This window comes from Ambystoma mexicanum, chromosome 4q (assembly GCF_040938575.1).
Source record: "Ambystoma mexicanum isolate Mex_15411 chromosome 4q, UKY_AmexF1_1, whole genome shotgun sequence".
NCBI classification, from domain to species: Eukaryota; Metazoa; Chordata; class Amphibia; order Caudata; family Ambystomatidae; genus Ambystoma; species Ambystoma mexicanum.
In genome coordinates this window covers 51,702,348-51,720,103 of record NC_090928.1, presented here as the reverse complement: position 1 = coordinate 51,720,103, position 17,756 = coordinate 51,702,348, and the positions used below count along the sequence as shown (strand labels likewise).

Sequence of the window (17,756 nt, the reverse complement as noted above, 5' to 3'; positions counted from 1 at the left end):
TCGTAGAACCAAAATGCCCTTGCCATGTGATGTACTGAGAATAACCGTACCATGCCATACTACCAAAGAAACGGCTGGCAAAGGAAAGACACAATTAATTAGTGATTTTCATATTGGTGGCATACCTTTGGTTTGGACGAAATCCTTTACTTTGTGATTTGTAAATTCCAAAGTGCTTGCAAACATATTTAATGTACGCATATTTGAACTTGGAGTGGTATTTTTTCTGGTCATCAGCAATTCGTTTGTTATAAGTTTCAACTGTTCGGCAGTCTTTCTTCATGAAAAAAACCTTTTGTTGTTGCCCTAAGGTGAAGATAAATTCTTCCAGTGATTCATAGTCAGAAAACTCCCTTCCAATAACAGCAATTTCTGAAAAATAGAACAATTTAGTCTGTTAGTAATCAATCTGTGGCACACACCATGCTGCGCACATTTTACTGGACGTATTTCTATAGAGCAAACCTGGCCCTAAAGGGCTGTGCTACCCTTTACATAGGCAGGATTTACATTGCAGTACATTCGGGTTACATTAGAGCTCTGGCGCATTAATAGAGTGCAGAAATGAGTGGATTTTCACATTCTGTATCAGATTGCATAAAGTGGATCACATTCTATGTCTATGGCAAAGCATTTCCTAAACCTGCCCCTTGATGTTCTTTTGATGCGTGTGTCTTATTGTTTAATTTTAACCTTTTGTTGACAGGTTTGTATTGGTGTATACAGAAATGGCATAGTCTCAGTAATTCCAATTGCAAGCCTCCAAATTAAGCATGCAATAATTGCTCCAAACCAAAATATTTATTTTCGAGCTTGGGAATTTGTTTGAGATTCACACACTAAGCAGGGTCCCTGATCTAGTGGCTCGCCTCGAGTATTACACTTGGTGTTGGAAATTAAGTTAGGCGTTGATAGAGCTGGATGAGTAATAAGATACAAGTATGACTTGCACATGCTTCCCACAATGCTTCTTGAAACTGATATGCCATGCTCATATTTTATGTCCACCAACCATTTCAGTCATGGAGAGCAGGGGCATAATAAAAGACTGCATACATTCAATAGGATTTTTCTTTAGTACCCATGCCGGGGAAAAGGTTGTATAGAGAATTACTTAATTCTTGCCCTTATATGTTTTGTCCATCTTTTAACTACAGGGTCCTGTGGAAAGACACACAGTTTTCATCCTGTGTCTTCCACAGCATCACCAAGAGAGCATATGTCAGGCCTGCAAAAATAATAAGGCTCAAATATCCAAAACTGCAAAAGAACAATGTAGGGCAGCCTATGTGATAGAGGTGAATAGATCTGAGACCAAGTGTAGTCGGAGCAATTTATGAAGGTGAAGGAGCTAGTAGCTGCCCATTGGTGCTGGAAAGTGTCTTATGAGAGAGATAAACATGTCATTGCAAAACTAGGGACGGGCAGTAAAGATACCCCTTCATTCAAGAGCATCAGTTCACTTCAAGATGTTGGCCACAGTGCTTACTTACACCATAGCCACCAACACTCATAAAAAGGTCAGTGCTAAAACATATTGGGTCTCACTATAAGTTCGGCGTTATCCCAACGGGAATTCCGTGGGTATACTGCCTGCGCAATTAACATTACTGCAATTTAGTCCAGCGCTATTAGCGTCGGATTACAAGTTGCGGTGGCGGGGTAAGTCCCGATTTTTTCTGAGTCCATGGGACTCAATGGGGCATTTTCGGCACAATTACTGTGGCAGTAATTGCATGGTGGTAATTGCACCGAAAATGGCAGAAAGTTGCCATATTCACCTCGAGCTCAGAGCTGGAGCTGAATGCTCTGAGTTTCCCCCAAATTTGGGATTAGACGGAGCTGTAATGTGGTGATATTAGCGTTACTGCAGGATTTTTACTGCTCCGCCCAACCTATAGTGAGGCCCCTTGTGTGGAGAAACAGACGAGCAGAAAAGGGAGCATACGTTAGATAACAAGATGGATTCAGCACCTTGATTATCTACACACCCTGAAAAACCACTGTTAAACAAGGTCTTAACAGCAACAAAATGGAAAAGACCCAAAGCAATACCAAAAAAGATGCAATTGGAGGCACAGAACGTATGGACACCAAACAATGTGCACAGGTTTTTAGACAAATTGGTGCTAAAAGCCCACACAATGATAAAATACAATGTTACATATTATGTACAAACCTGAGGTGTACACTTAACAAACCAAGGCAAGCTATATAAGCCTGAGCCTATGTAATACATTTGCTATTGCACTGGACACTATTGAAACACGTGTGACCTAATGTGAATGGGATGTGAATTACTAGTGAGAATCTTTATCAGGTCTATTTACATAATATTGAACCAGACTCGGTTCATAGACATAATTTCGAATACAAAATATTCGAAAGTCAAAAAGTCGAAAAAAAAACGTCGAAAAGAAAAATGTCGAATTTTTTTTAATGACGTTTTTTTTTCGAAATGGGGGGTTCCCCCCCAACCGCCCTTTTTTTTTATTTTTACCTTTTTTTTTCACAGAAACTACAGCCCAAAAAAAAATATCGAAAAAAAAAACAATTCGACATTTTTTTTTTCGACATTTTTGATTCGACTTTTTTGATTTTCGAAATTTTGTTTTCGAAATTATGAATGGACACCGAGGTTGGGCACTTAGAGCTGAATCACCCGTGCTAGCACAGTATTCCAATTGAACCGTAATTACAAAACGGAAAAGCAAGCCTGCTACAGGTGACAGTGCATGAGTGACTTCCGGTGCCCAGGTGGACTCGGAAAGCCATGACTTGTAATAGAAACTGGGGGCCTCATTACGAGTCCAGCGGTAACCCTGCCGGTGCTTATGGTGGGTTGCCCACAGACTTGCAACACTTTACTGGCACCCGGCTTCCCGGTGCCACCGGGACATTACAAGTTCCAGCAGATCGGGGGGTCAGGCACAGGTAAATGTTAATCCCCATTCCTATGGAGCCCCAAAGGCCTCCATGGGAGAGGGGAGATTGAAGCACCGGCACCGTTGCTAACGGTGCCTCTGTGAAAAATCTGTGGGCGGTGCCGTTGCACCCAGCAGGTCAAACCCGCTTTGTGAAATGGCCCCCGCCTGCAGACTTTTAGTGTGGCAGTCCGAAATGGGTGCCGGTACATTGCTACCGGCACCCTTAATTCCAGACTGACACACTCGTAATGACCCCCACTGTCTCACAGCACTGGCTTGATATTAGTTCATTAAACACAAATGAGTGATTGGGGTAACACAACCCGTTACAAATGGTTGGAGTCACACAGCCAACACGTGTTTCGACCCTCTGGGTCTTTTTCTAGGTAAAATGAACCAAAGAAATGAAAATTCAAAACTGAGCCATACAAGGTGCAGTGGCCTCCTTCTGCAATGACTAATTCCAAATAAAGATTAAACAAAGTAAATTCATCGAGAATCAGAATAGAATCACAAGCATGAACGTATGTTTGTGCGCCAAAAGGCTGTTTGAATAAGCTGGAAACAGCGTGAGACCCTTTTCCGCACTGTCGGTTTCTACAAGTATTATGGCTCAGCAGGGCCACAGGAATGCTTATGATTCTATTCTGATTCTCAATGAATTTACTACTTGGCTCAGTTTCGAATTTGCATTAGTTTTCGTTCATCGCCTAGAAAAAGACCCAGAGGGTCAGGGACGTCATTTGGGGGGTAGCGTCTCCCTTGTTACCCCTATGGACTCCCTTGCTACCTCAACAACAAAATAACTTTTTTTAAAGAATGTATGCTCCTGGGCTGGCTCTGGACAGCACTATGTGACTCTTTGTTTCTGGAGTGACTGGCTTTCTTGCTCAGGCCTCTTAAAAAAATGTTTAAACCGGGTTGCACAAGTGTAACACTTTGAGCAGTGATCCTAAATAAGAAAGAATAGGAATAACAAATAATTTGGATTTCTGGAATTCTATATAATAATTGCTAGACTCATTAAAAGTTTATTTCAGGCACGCTTCAGGGGGTGAGTCACTGATTTAGTCTGTTCTCAAACACCTCAACTCAGCCTTTCATCCTTCTGAGGTCGATAAATGAGTACCAACACAGGTTCAGTGATATTGTATGTATGTATGTATGTATATATGTTCTATATAAAGCGCTAAAGCGTAAGTGCTTTATAATAACACATCTCTGGAGGAGTGCTCTTGGCCCCCCAAATAGCATGCCTGTGGAAAAGAATTGTAATGAATTGGACTTAATGTCACGGCAAACCTGGAAAATTATGTCAAATTTCTTTCTCTTTTTAAAAATCCATGGTGATCATGATAATCATAATTCCATTTACTCATATCTTTTTAACCAAATGGATTTCCCTGGTTCTAAGACCATAGATAGAAGAGATCTCAAAATGTTTAAATGCCATTGGTTGTGATTCTATTCAATTTGAAAACTCTTCTCTTGTGGAAAGGGAAATTAAGAAAAAGGCGGCAATTTGAGAACGTCGAAACTGTGTGGTCTAACAACAGAGTACTTGTCTGAGTCTTTTCTGATAGGATCCCCTATATGCTTATATTACAAATATCTAAAATCAAAAGGTTAGATGGTTATTTAACCAACTACATACGTTATCCTGTAGGGGTGCCTGGTTTCACATACCTGCACAGGAACCCTTGTGCAGACTGTGTTGACTAATTGTAAAAGGCATATTGATTTATATTGGAAAGGTTATGGTAGATTGGACTAGGATGTATGTTTTATAAATTCCAATCAGTTTTGGAGCAATATGTATTCTGGTAATAATCTGCTAATGAAATATACAGTTTTTTTTTATATATGGCAAGACATTTTAAAGATATTACATTAATTATGTGATTTAAAGGATCATCTGGATTGATAGTTTAACGTATATTTATGTTGTATCATGTATTTTTAAATTTGGTTTGTGTTAAAGGTTATAATTAACCAATAAAACACACTCAAAAAATAATAACACATCATTATCATTTGACCTTGGACATCTGCTTGCATTCACAGTAATTTGGCAATATGGGCCGAAACACACTGATATTAACGATACTATTAACGATACATATGGTGATCCATTCTTGTATGAAATGTATATCACATTATAGTGATATCGTAACCATATTTTAAGTTGTGTACTTAGGAAAATGCTATGTGATGTCCCTTCCTGTTTTGTCAAAGGATAAAAGGTCATGTTCCATTGCTTCTTGTGATGTCACTTCAGGGATGGGTCAAATTACATAACTTCCTGTGATGTCATCAGAGGTCAAGGGTCGTGTGATGTCAATTCCGCTACCCCTGGCATTTTGGTGAAATGACATCCCTGCAGAGGGTCGAAACACGTGTTGGCTGTGTGACTCTAAGCATTTGTCACAGGTTAATCACTCATTTGTGTTTAATAAACTAATATCAAGCCAGAGCTGTGAGACAGTGTTTCCATTTCAAGCTATTTACATAATATTCTGTTTCTGATGCCGACTGGGAGCCGCAAGTGTGTGCTAAGCGTTCTTATCATCATTACAATGTTGTAGTTAAAACCGAGTGTGCCCTGAATCGCAAACACAATTAGGCCCTGGCTTTCACATGTGAGACAGAATTGGATTGTTAACCATTTTGTACGGGGTACATTAACACATTATTTTGCTGTACACATCCTGTCACGTTTACAAAGCAGAACAGTTTATATGAAGTATTTGTAATAAAAACGATGTAACTGAATACCGTGGCTTAAGATATCATAAAATGTAAATATATTTTGTCACAGACTAGAAGGATCAGATTTAAAAAGTAAAAAAATAGTAACAGGGCAACTAACATAAAAATGGGATTTACTATTGAAACTGGCTGTCCAGACAATACACTTCAGTAGCGGTTGGAGGAGAAGGAGGTTTAAGTGTTACTAGTGGAATAAACACATATTATAATTAATTTATTACAAACTACTACTACCTTAATTCGTAAAATGCAGCATTTGCTCTGTGTGAGATTGTGCACTCCTGGCTGCTAACTATAAAGACCTACTTCCAAAAACCAGGACCACTGCATTTACCATTGAAAAATTAATTTTGAGAAAGGGGGACAGAGCACCCAATTCCAGGACAGTCGCGGCAAAACCGGACGTCTGGCCACCCTATCACAGATGGCCTGAATAACTAAGGAGTTGCCAGGAAGTTTCAAGTGTTTTATTGACATGAATAACAAAGTATTGGCTGCTCTTTGGAGAAATTGTGATAGCAAGGCAAATAAAGGGCACTGGCTGGAAAAGGGGTTTTGCAAAAATGGCGCTAGGTCTGTCCTCTCTCTCGTCTCCCTTGAGATTTCCACCATAGTCCACGTGTGTCCGTTACTTCTCGTTAGTGCTACTGCTTGGTAACCCCTACTGCCCAAGACTGGTTTAAATACAGATAGCTCCCTGAGTGCTGTCTGACCTACTCCCTAAAGGAGGTTATTCCTGGCATCACACTACTAATGGTTAGTTCTGGTGTGTGAAGGCTGATCTTCCAGTACTCTATCCGCTTACTACACCAATTCTCCCTGTTACAGGCTCGTCCTGCTCCCCCACGCCACCTCAGGCACAGCAGACACTCAGCACTTGGACACAAATAATACACAGGAGACCAGAAGTAGAGAGAAATGGGCTATAATGCCAAGACACACCAGTACATAGGAGGGCTGCATTCGGCTCTGCCCCTACCAGGCCTGGCTCATCCTTGTTTACAATGCAGTAGCTAAATCTATTCTCCACCCATAAACCAGCCTGTATATTGCACGTATGATAACAAACAGGTAATTTCACAGAACAGGAGGAAGAAATTACATTTTGTAAGTGCAGGCTGTTTTCAGTGAGGCAGACTCTGGCAGCCTTGGGATTTGATCGAGCAGCTTCATCACTGTGCACTTTTCAGGAGGGGGTCTTCATGCCCGGCAGTTTGAGGCATCACAGCATTCCACAGCTCAGCTGTGCTGTGCTCTGCGACATCGCTTGGCATGGGTGTTCAGCTGTTAGGCCAGTCTTAGGCAAGCCTGTAGGCCAGTCTCTTTGCATCCGATGAATCTTAGAGAAACCAAGAGAAAGTGCAGAATCAGAAAGGTAACACTCACATACTCTCCTGTGTCCTACTAACTCCACCCACGTTCTCTCCTGCCCACATCCGTCTCACCTGTCCCTCTGTTGTTTCTTTCTCCTTCTTTGATGTTAACTCTTCTCCCAAACCACCCACTCTAGCACTCCTCCCCGCAACCCTTCGTCCTCCTGTACAACTGCACTCCTCCCACTCCTACCATTACTCTTCCCACTACTGCCACTCTACCTTCTCCACATTACAACACTCCCTCTTTCACACTACTGCTACTCGCCCCACACCACCACTATTACTACCCTCACAGCTACCTCTCTCTCTCTCTCTCTCTTTACCACTGCTGCCTTTTCCACTGCACTCTCACTATTCTATGCACCAAATATACCACACTTTCTGAAATACCTCACCTTTTATGAACTCCACCACCAACTCTCCAGCACTCTGCTCTGCTGTCCTCCTTCTTCCTGGTCTCTTGGTCCCCTTACAGCTCCTCCTTTGACCTCACTCATACAACCCACACTCTGCATTTCCCCTCTGCCTGTTCTTATACTGTGGGGTTAGCTGCTCAGTGCCTAGCTCACCTTGTGATGAATTGCCATCTGGCAGGGGTGTGAAAGCTCTGGCATCTTTGATTTTTATTAAATAATAAAATGATGCAGGTAAATCCATCTCTGAAAGGGAAATCTGCCAATCGGATTCCCCTTTCATAAGATCCACACCATACGCATAGTGTGTACCTTTGCCTTGCTACATCACTATCCTGATTTGCAGTGCCTGCTTTACAAGTGGCACAGAGCAGATTCAGAGGACACGGGTGCCCTCTTGACAGCTACAGTGACACCCAAGTCTCTGCAGCACAGGAGCTCCTTTTAAAATATGCACCCGTTCCAAAAACTACATAACCCTGAGGATGTTGTCCTGGTGGCATACAAAACTGTAAATACAAGCCATACACGAGTTAGGGTTTGATGGCCAGCATCTTTCAGATCTATCCCAGCCTCCTTAAATTAATTTCGCACATGTGACAGCCCTGCGGCCCAGTTCAGCTAGGGAAGGATTATGTGTATTCCTCCCAGACAACGCCCACCTCTGTCCACTGACAGGGCTAGTCTTGTCTTGAAAGGGGCCCCTAGGGGTCCCTTACGTATATGGAAACAAGGCGAGTCACCACACACGATAGATACGCCAGACACGAGGTTGTATTCCCAAAGCTAGGGTTTATTGGAAAGCAAAAAGTCTCAGTTGGCCAACTCGGTCTCACGCCCCGCGACGTGTATCTCTAGACCTCAAGGGACACAAGAGAGTGAATTACGTACATCAGTTACATATATTCAAAATGCATATCAAACAATCAGCTATGACATGTTTAATACCCCCCTTTATTGGGTTTCTTTGAACTCTGTGTGATGATGGACACTTTCGACAATTATGACATCTTCAAATATCTATTCTAGTAACAATATGCAATTTGTAAGTGCGGAGGCATCTTTGAGTTGTTGAACAGAACACAGGGCTTCTGTTCTTGGAAGCGAGCTACATACGGGGGAAGAGTTGCATTCCAGACCTTGCTATCTATGAGGTGTTATTCGTGTCCTTGGAGCCGACACGCTCTAACAGGGCTCAGTAAAGGGGGGCAGTAAGAAGAGCATAATTCACGCCTTTACCTGCTTTATTCTAAACATATTCTACCATATAACGAGACTGGCTGGCAGCTGCGAAATGATTAAATGCCCTGCAGCTCTGCTTCAAGGCTACATTCGGGAGGGAGCCGGGCATTCTTCCTGGCGCTGCCTACGTTGTGTTTCAACAAACTCTTGTTATCCTCGCGGCCCTGCGGCCTTGTCCTTTTATGTGCAGACAACAATGTTTTACAGTCGAGCAGTGTAAGCAGAAAATGTACTGCAAAGCAATAAGAACAGAAAGCAATGAGCAATGGTTAGAAAACAAAATGGCGATTCTTGTTACAACAAAATGGCCGTTCATTGGCAAACTTGGAAACCTATATGTCTGTCATATCGTGCATGAGACGGTTGGCCCACGGCCATCAAAATACGTTTGCCATTACATATGAGAGGTATCCATTTTTCTAGACTGACAGTCTGATTACTTCTCTTTGTTCGTTTGTAAGAGACAAGTAACAGTCTTTCCCCCAGAACAGCCACTTCAAAGGACACAGGCTGGGAACAAAAAACAAGAGGCACATCCATTATCAGAGAACCAGGCCTTCACACCAGGGGGCTGCATTTCTTTCTATGTTTTTATTTTTACGTGTCTATTTTTGAAACGGTTGCACAGTGGAAACAGTCAAAAAAAGCAGGACATACATCAGTACATGGCATGGCATACTTTGACGACCGACTGGTTTATATAACAACATTTCTGGTACCCCTGGGTATCCCCCCATCCCTGCTTCACCGGTGAAATGTCCCCTTGATCGTTCTAGATAGGGTTACGGGGTTCCGGCTCCCTGTCCTCATACAGGGCCAATCGAGTAATCCGGGGCTTATAAATCAGTGTTGGGAACTTTTGGTCATACTCCAGAAGGGGGGATATATATCAGTAAACCGGTATAGGAGGCCTGCTCTGGTCACAGTGACCTTTTCGGCTACCACAATGTCCCATAGTTTGATCCACCATAGGATTATGGAGGGGCCCTCAATGGACTTTCACATCCGAGCCATTGTGATTCTCACCGCTAGTAGCATTTGCGTAAGAAGTTTGGCAGTCTTCCCGGACCTAGGATAGCACCCTGGTGCCGGTACCCCTAGTAAGATGACTTCAGGTTTATTGGGGAGCGTTACTCTAGTGATTTCCTTAATGGTGGCAATACATTGGTTCCAAAAAGCTTGCATTATGGGGCAGGTCCACCACATGTGGAAGAAAGACCCAGGCTGCCCACATTTACACCAACATAGGGGGCTAATGGCTCGGTTGAACTGATGGAGGCGTGTCGCAGGGTAATACCAACGGAGGAGCAATTTGTAAGCGCATTCACGGTTGGTAGTAATGCAGAAGGAAGATGAGTGGGCTGTAGTCCATATGTCCCCCCAGATCTGATCATCCAGTGAGAGGCCCAGGTCAGTTTCCCGTTGTAGCATATAAGGGGGTCTGGAGGAAAGAGGGTCATCATATAGGAGTTTTTAGAGCCTGGAGATCTCACCCCTCATTGGTAGCTCCTGTAGGGTAAGTTACAGGGGGCTGGAGTCTCGCGTGGCTTCCTGTCAGACCGCGGGGTGAGAGCACCAGTGTCGAAGCTGTGCATAGGTGAATCTATCAGTCTCAACTAATTGGAAAGATAGTTTACATTCCTCAAAGGTGCGAGGTTGGCTGTTTTCATATCAAAGCTGCCCCAGGAATTTCAGTCCTCCCGCCACCCAATTCTTAAAGTTTGATGGCTGAAGTCCGGGGGAAAAGGCTGGGTTATGAAAGACTGGTGAGTGTGAGCCTAGGCCGCGTGGAATACCCTTGGACCTCAATGTCCCATCCCAAACACTCAGAGTGGACCTGGTGGAGGCCAGAATCTTCATCCACGACCTTCAAAAAGGAGATGGGATATATGGGAGAAAGTAGAGAGGGAGTGGGAGTCGGGACTGCTCTAGTCTGACCCATTTTGCAGGGCTGTCTGGAGAGCACCACGCTTGGAAATGCGTCAATTGAGATGCCCTATGATATTTTCAAAGGTCAGGGACCCCCAGGCCACCCAAGCGAGCGTTGCTCATCATCACTCTTTGGGATATCCTTGGCTTCTTACCCCTCCATATAAATCTGAGCATTTTCCTTTGCAATCGCAGGAGGGGAGGCACAGGGATTTTAGTAGGTAGGGAGGCGCATGCATATAAGAACCGTGGAAGGAGGTTCATTTTACAGGCTGTGAGCTGCCCAAAGAGGGATATTTCTTGCGAGGACCATCGCTCAAGGTCTTGTTCCAGCTCTTTGAAAAGAGGAGGAAAGTTCAATGGGAATATATCTTTTGGACTGGCCGGGAGTTGGACTCCAAGATAAGGTATGGATTTGCGGTTCCATTGAATTGGGCATAGGGGTTTAATGTCCTCTAAATCACCAGAATTCAGTCCTATCCCCAGGGCCGCTGATTTCCCAAAGTTAATGGCAAAACCTGCAACCTCCCCAAATCTGTGCAGTTCTGTGAGGGGGGACAACAAAGAGGAGTGGATTTATGTCAAGGACAGTAGCACATCGTCCGCGTAAAGCGAGACCTTATGTTGCGAGGCGCCTATCGACAGACCTTTGACTGCGGGTCTTCTCGGACTCGTTGGGCAAATGGCTCTATTACTAGAGCAAATAGGAGCGCGGACAAGGGGCAGCCTTGTCTGGTGCCACATGACAAAGGGATGGGGCTTCACAAATTCTGATTAACCCGGAGCAGGGTTTTGGGAGAGTGATAGTTGGCTAGGACCATGTTACGGAAGCCGGGACCAAAGTGGAAGGCCTCTAATGTAAGTCGTAGGAAAGACCAATCCACTTTGCTGAAGGCCTTGGAGGCATCTACGGCTAGAAGGGCTAATTTATGGGGGTCTTGGGCCGCTATGTCTATCAAATTAAGAGCTCTTCGGATATTGTCCCTGGTGGACCCATTATGTATAAATTCCGTCTGGTTAGTGTCGATTAATTTAGGGAAGACCGCTGCCAATCGGTTTGACAGTATCTTTGAGTAGATGTTGGCATCGAAATTTAATAAAGAGATAGTTCTGTAAGAACAGTTATCTCTCGGGTCTTTACCGGGCTTGAACGGCAAGACAGTTATTGATTCCTGCATGGAGGGCGTGACGGAGTCCGAGGCACCAAAGGAATTAAAAAGCAGAGGAGCAGACAGCTGCGGGCAGAACAGTTTGTAGAACCGGGTTGTAAAGCCACCTGGACCCGGGCCCTGGTTTTCAGAGATTTGATGGCCTCCTCCACTTCCTCACCTGTGATGGGAGCGTCTAGTTCCTCCATGTTGGTTTCCCGCAACTGCGGAAGGGTGGCGTCTCACAGGTAGTCCCTTTGCGCTGTTTGGTCACGGGGCAGTGCTGGGATGGTGTTGGAAAGGTGGGCGGCGGCCAGCTGCAGTTTTGCATGTTCCTCGCAGTGGATGTGGCCTTGTGAGTCCCGCAGGCCTATGATCGTATTTCTTCTCCTTGTTTTCGCTAACTTGTGCACCAAATGTTTGTTCGCCTTGTTGTTTTTGGCATAGTAACTTTGTTTAGTTTTGGCCAGCGTGTGTGCTGTTTCGTCTGCAAATTTATGACACATTTCTGCGTCACGGATCAATTCTTCCAGTTTCATGCGCACCTGTCGCTTCTGTTTATGGTATGCCGCTCCATGGCCAATCAGTTTGCCCCTAACCACAGCCTTCATAGCATCCCAGGTATTCGCCGGTGAAGTATCCTTGGTCGGGTTCTCTTGAAAATAGTTCTGGATTACTCTGGCTATGGAGTCCCTCATAGACATGTCATTGAGGAGCAGGTCATATAAGTGCCATCGGCGTCGAGGAGGAGGTTCCGGATTGTGCGACCTTAAGTTTAGCCTAACTGAGGCATGGTCCAAGAGTACCGTTGTACCTATTATTACTTTGTCCACAAAGGTGAGGATCCGTGGTGAGGTTAGCAGGAGATTTATCTGGGAGGATGTTCGGTGCACATGTGAGAAAGAGGAGAAGTCCTTCACACCTTAGTGTAGGACCCTCCAAGCGTCCACAATCCCCAGAGTGCAAAAGAAGTGGAGAAGACCAGCTGCAATCTTAAAGTCTCTGGGGGCTGGCGAGTGTGATTTATCCCATAGGGGGTCTGGGACCCCGTTGAAGTCTCCCCAGATGACTATCTGGCCCTCCATGAATGGGAGATTCTGTCACTTAGTGCTGCATAGAATGATTCCTGTCTTTCATTAGGGGCATAGACCGAGATAAGTGAATAGAGTTGTCCAAATATGAGGCCTTTGACTGCCGAGTACTGACCCTCAGGGCAGGAGGGTGTTTCAAGTACCCTGAAATGGGTTCCTTTGGCCAGGAGAATCCCTGTCCCCCCCTTTTTAGCTCCACTGGAGACCATATATTGGTGAGGGAATTGCTGGTGGCGGAGACGGGTAAAGTCAATTGGCAGCAAGTGGGTCTCCTGCAGGAAGACCACTGACCCCTTCAAGTCCAGAAGGCGCTGCAAGACCGACTTTCATTTGGAGGGGGCATTCAAGCCTTTAAAGTTCCATGAAATAAAGTTCAGCATCTGGTGGTGTGGTGGGGGTTCCTCCGGTGTGCCTGTGTCCTTCAAGCAAGGTGGGCTGGGGGGTCAAGTGTGGATCTGTCGCCATTCATGTTATCCTTTGTCCTGGCATCGTGGTGCAACCGAGGTTTTAACTTAGGCTTCAAACTTAAAGCTACAACTATAAACTTAGAGAGCTTTGAACATTTTTGACTCACGAAGCCCCCAACAAACTGAAACAGAGTTGCAGTCAAATCACTCCAAGGGTTTAAAGGCGACATTCACCTCGGAGTTGGGCATTGGCCGTGTGAAGCCTGCATCGAAAAAAAGAGCCGTTGTGCGTTTTCTTTTGTTGCGGTATCCGTGTGCCCACCATCAGGGACCAGCGAATGGGCGCGATGTAGTGACTGCATGTTTGTATTCCCCACCTTTCCGGACCTCTAGGTCTTGCCAATGCATCATTTGAATTTCTGGTCCTTCTGGACTTTAGTCCAGGCCACTCGTCTCGGTTTCGGGGGGAGATTATCCGCAGTGCCACCAGGAGAACTGAGGGAGGGGTTTTCTTCTAGTTCAGGTGAGGTAGGATGCAGGATCATTTTGGCGTCCTCCAGGTGCCCAATCGTTCGGGGCACCCATTTGTAGGCGAACTGAAGTGCAGTTGGAAATAGCCACCGATAGTTTAACATGTTGATCACGAAGGAACAGTGTCAGCGGGCGCAGGGCTCTTCATTTCTGTATAGTTGCGAGGACTAGATCTTGAAAAATCTGGAGGGGGGACCCCTGAAACGATAGTTCAGCACATGTTTGGTTTACCGTCATGATTGCTTCTTTGGTTGTGAAAAAGTGGACCCGAGTGATGACATCTGGGGGGGGAGCCCGTGTCCACTCCTCGGCGGGGGCGCAATCTGTGAGTGCGATCCAAGGCAAGTTGGGATTTTTCAAGATCTGGAAGAAGAGCCTGGAATAGGTCCCCCACATATTCCGCTAGGTTTCAATCCGGGACTGAGGAAGGCACCTCACGAATACGTATGTTGTTCCGGCGGGCCCTATTTTCCAGGTCCTCCTGTTCATATTCCAAAAGTTAATTTTTGTTCATTAGGGTTTGGATGTTCTGTTGAATTTCCACGAGGGGCGTAGCATGTTCTTGGGTTAGGTCCTCCACCTCCCCTACCCTCTGCTCGACCTCCAGAACTCTTTGGTGACTTTGCTCAATCAAAATTCTGACTTCATGTCTGACATGAAAGCCTGGATGTCACTTTTGGTGGCAAGTTGTGTGGTTCCTTCTGGGGATGTTGGTAAAACTGATTTAGAGGCTTAGGGCTTCTTTCCTTTGTCTGGTGGAAGGAGCATCGTAGAGATAGCTGCATTTTTGGGGGGTTTGAGATGTTTTGCCATCATTGGCTGCTTTCAGGGACGTCTCGATAGCCCCTCCTGAAGGAGTAGTGGATAAAGGGTGTAGGGAACCCCGCTGCCTTGAGGGAGCTGAACAGTGAAATTATATTCCAAAGGTCCAGGGTCCTGAATAAAGACTCCCCGGTGGTGCCACGGGCTCCAGCCCCAGAGTCCTTGCAGGTAGTAGATGTCCTAGGTTCACTGGGTAAGGTTAGGTCTATGTTGGCGGATCTGCACTCAACTCGTTGATCAAGAGCAGAGAGGGATTTCTCAGCCAGACTTGCAGTACCCTTCCACCACAAATGCCAGGCATTTCGGTGCTGGACTGCACTTGTGGGCAGGACAAAGACTGATATGCAAATGGCTATTCCTCCTTTGTAAAAGTACAGTGAGCAAAAAGTGATGGCTGCCGACTCTCACTGTGGGAAAAAAAAACACAGAATATGTTATCATGCCATGTTCCTTCTAGAGAGGGGTGCCTGCTACCTGTTTTGTATTTTTGCAAGGAACCTGGGGTTGGTCACCCTAAGTTACCTGGGGGAACCCAGACGTGGACCCCTTGCTCACTGTGCTCAGAGAGGCACAGCTCCACCTCACTGATGAGGCCCAACAAGGCTGAAACATGTGTCTGGGGTTGCTGTTGGTACTCTTGTTCAAAAGAGGTTTGCCTGGCATTTCGCTGCTGGACTGCGCTTGTGGGCGGGATAAAGACTGATATGCAAAGCGATATTCCTCCTTTGTAAAATGTACAGTGAGCAAAAAGCGATGGCTGCAGGTTCTCAAAGTGGGGAAAAACCACAGAACAGGTCATCATGCCATGTTCTATCTAGAGAGGGGCGTCTGCTACCTTTTTTGTATGTTTTAGAACGTGCTTCAAACCGGAGTCCAGTCTCTAAGCATGTGACAGGAATTCAAACCTGTGTTGCTCTGAATTGTCTTGCTTCCAAGACAAACGTGTTGCCCCTGAGCTCCAAACCCTTTTCAACTATCCTTTGTGCTGGTGAGACACTGTTTTTGGGAAACTAATTTTACATACCACATTAATACCTATGCTTGATTAAAAGAATAATCCGTTAATGAATTTTAGACATTTTGACAGACATTGGACACATACATGGTGGCAACTAGCACGAGCAACCCAGGCCTCTTGTGTTCCTCACATTAATATCTTGTCTCCCTCTGGTATTTCTTGAGCCAGGGTACGTTGACCCATCAATGCACTTGTGGGCACAAGAGTCCAAACAGGTGGACTAAAATGTTTTACCAGTATTTTTAATAGATTGCTTTAGATTGTTTTAGGTAACTGCTTTTAGAAGCCACTGACGTTTGATAATTCTTTTTAGCCCTTATAATTTAATCAGCTTTACTGTGTCACATTTTATATGGCTACACGCGTTGTTAATTGGTTGTAGGTTGCTTTAGTTTTATACAAGCGAGTAGAAGAACGGAATTGTATAGCTATATGCAACAACATTAAGGCTAATATTAGGGACTGTAAATTGTTTGGCTACCATTTCTAATGCTCATATATCATTTCTATATGAGAATAAATACATTTAAGTGCTAAGCAAAAGGAGTGAGAGCAGTCTTGGTATGTTTCTTTTTATGGGTATAAAAAGGCACTATTGTGCAAGTGTAAATGCTTGTTTTAGTAATAAAACTGATCTTGAAAGGGTCTGTTTAGTCACAGACCTGCCAACATGTGCACCAGCATAAACCATAAAGAGCGTGTCATCTTTCCTGATATCTCTCATCCTAGAGACATAGGGGCTGAGGGCCTGAAGTAGGCCAGCCAATGGGATCGCTCCTCAGTCTTCGAAGGGTGAGGCAGAGGGAAGAACACATGAAGATGGATCTTCTGAGAGAGATAAAAAACAGTAGCTGCAGCGCCGGTCACACTCTCAGTCACCTTCTCCTTGGAAAACACCAAGTAGAGAGGCTTACCAGACAACAGCTGGCGCACACTCACCAAGTAATGGCTACCAAGAATATCGACTTAAGTGTGAGTATTCTTAAAATACAGGGAATGCAGTGGCTCAAACAAATCCTGCATGAGGAAAGTCAAAACTAAATTCAAACAAAAGGAACAAACTGGCATGGGGAAAACAGGCTGAACAAAACCTGGAAAAACTGCATAACAGTGGATTGTGAAGAAATAGCCTTGTTCAGGGGTTCCCTTAAAGACCGAAATGGCAGCCAAGTACCCCTTCACAGTGCTCATTTGCAGGCTCATTCAGGCCAAGAAAAGTAGGAAACTTAGAAGAGAGGAAGTTGGACAAATGACAGAGTGCAGACATCTCTCTAGAAACCAAAGCAAAAACGTATGCAACCTGCTGACATAAATGTACTTGGTGGCCGGCCTCTGAGCGGAAAGGTGTATATCCAGGAAGTCATCTGACAAGTCCCACTACTTATATCTCAGCCTACAAGAAGCTTAGCAGGATCAGGATGCTCAGGCTTGGATGGAGAACCAGCCTCTCCTCCTGCCCCCGCCCCAAGTGGGAGAGCAGGTCCACTCTTGCTGGGAGGGACTATGAATGGCAGATGGACATATCAAGAAACTCCAGGCACCATGTCCTCCGCGCAGAGTATGAAGCGACAAGGAATCAAAGTGGAGCCAAACTGTTGCAGTCTCCTGAGAACTAGCAGCATGGCAGGAACAGGTGGGAACACAGAGTGGATAGAAGTTCCATTTGACTGTCAATTCGTCACCTGGAGATCCCTGCCGAGAAAAGTCTCTGGAGCAGAAAAACTCACACTTCATGCTCACAAAGATGCTAAGAGGGCCACTTGAGTAGTCTTCCAACAGGAGAAGACGGAGGCCAAAGTCTGTCTGCTCAGAGCATCCGCTTAAAGGATCTTGGTCTGAGCAAGATGGCCCACCTTTAGAAACACGTCTTTCTTCAGAGCACACAAAGACACGCTCATTGCTTCCCTGCATAGAAGAAATTACCCCCCTCTACCTGGTTTGTTGAGGTAGTGCATGACGACTCTGCTGTCCCTCAAGACCAGCAGTCTTGCCTCACATGGAAGGAAGGAAGGCAATCAGGGCCAGCCGGATCACCCAAGGCTCCAGCGAAATTAATGTGTTCTAGAAATTCTGTAGGAGACTA

At 45.1% G+C, this 17,756-nt stretch overlaps 1 protein-coding gene across 2 annotated transcripts in view; it reads right to left on the bottom strand.

Annotated features, from left to right (window-relative positions):
* The window catches only part of LOC138467453 (uncharacterized), a 468,769-nt gene that overhangs the window by 89,122 nt on the left and 361,891 nt on the right, over positions 1-17,756 (bottom strand). For both annotated transcript variants that reach the window (XM_069607455.1, XM_069607456.1), the window contains one exon: positions 126-372. In XM_069607455.1, coding sequence (XP_069463556.1) covers positions 126-372 — 247 coding nt within the window. The remainder of the gene's footprint in view (positions 1-125; positions 373-17,756) is intronic.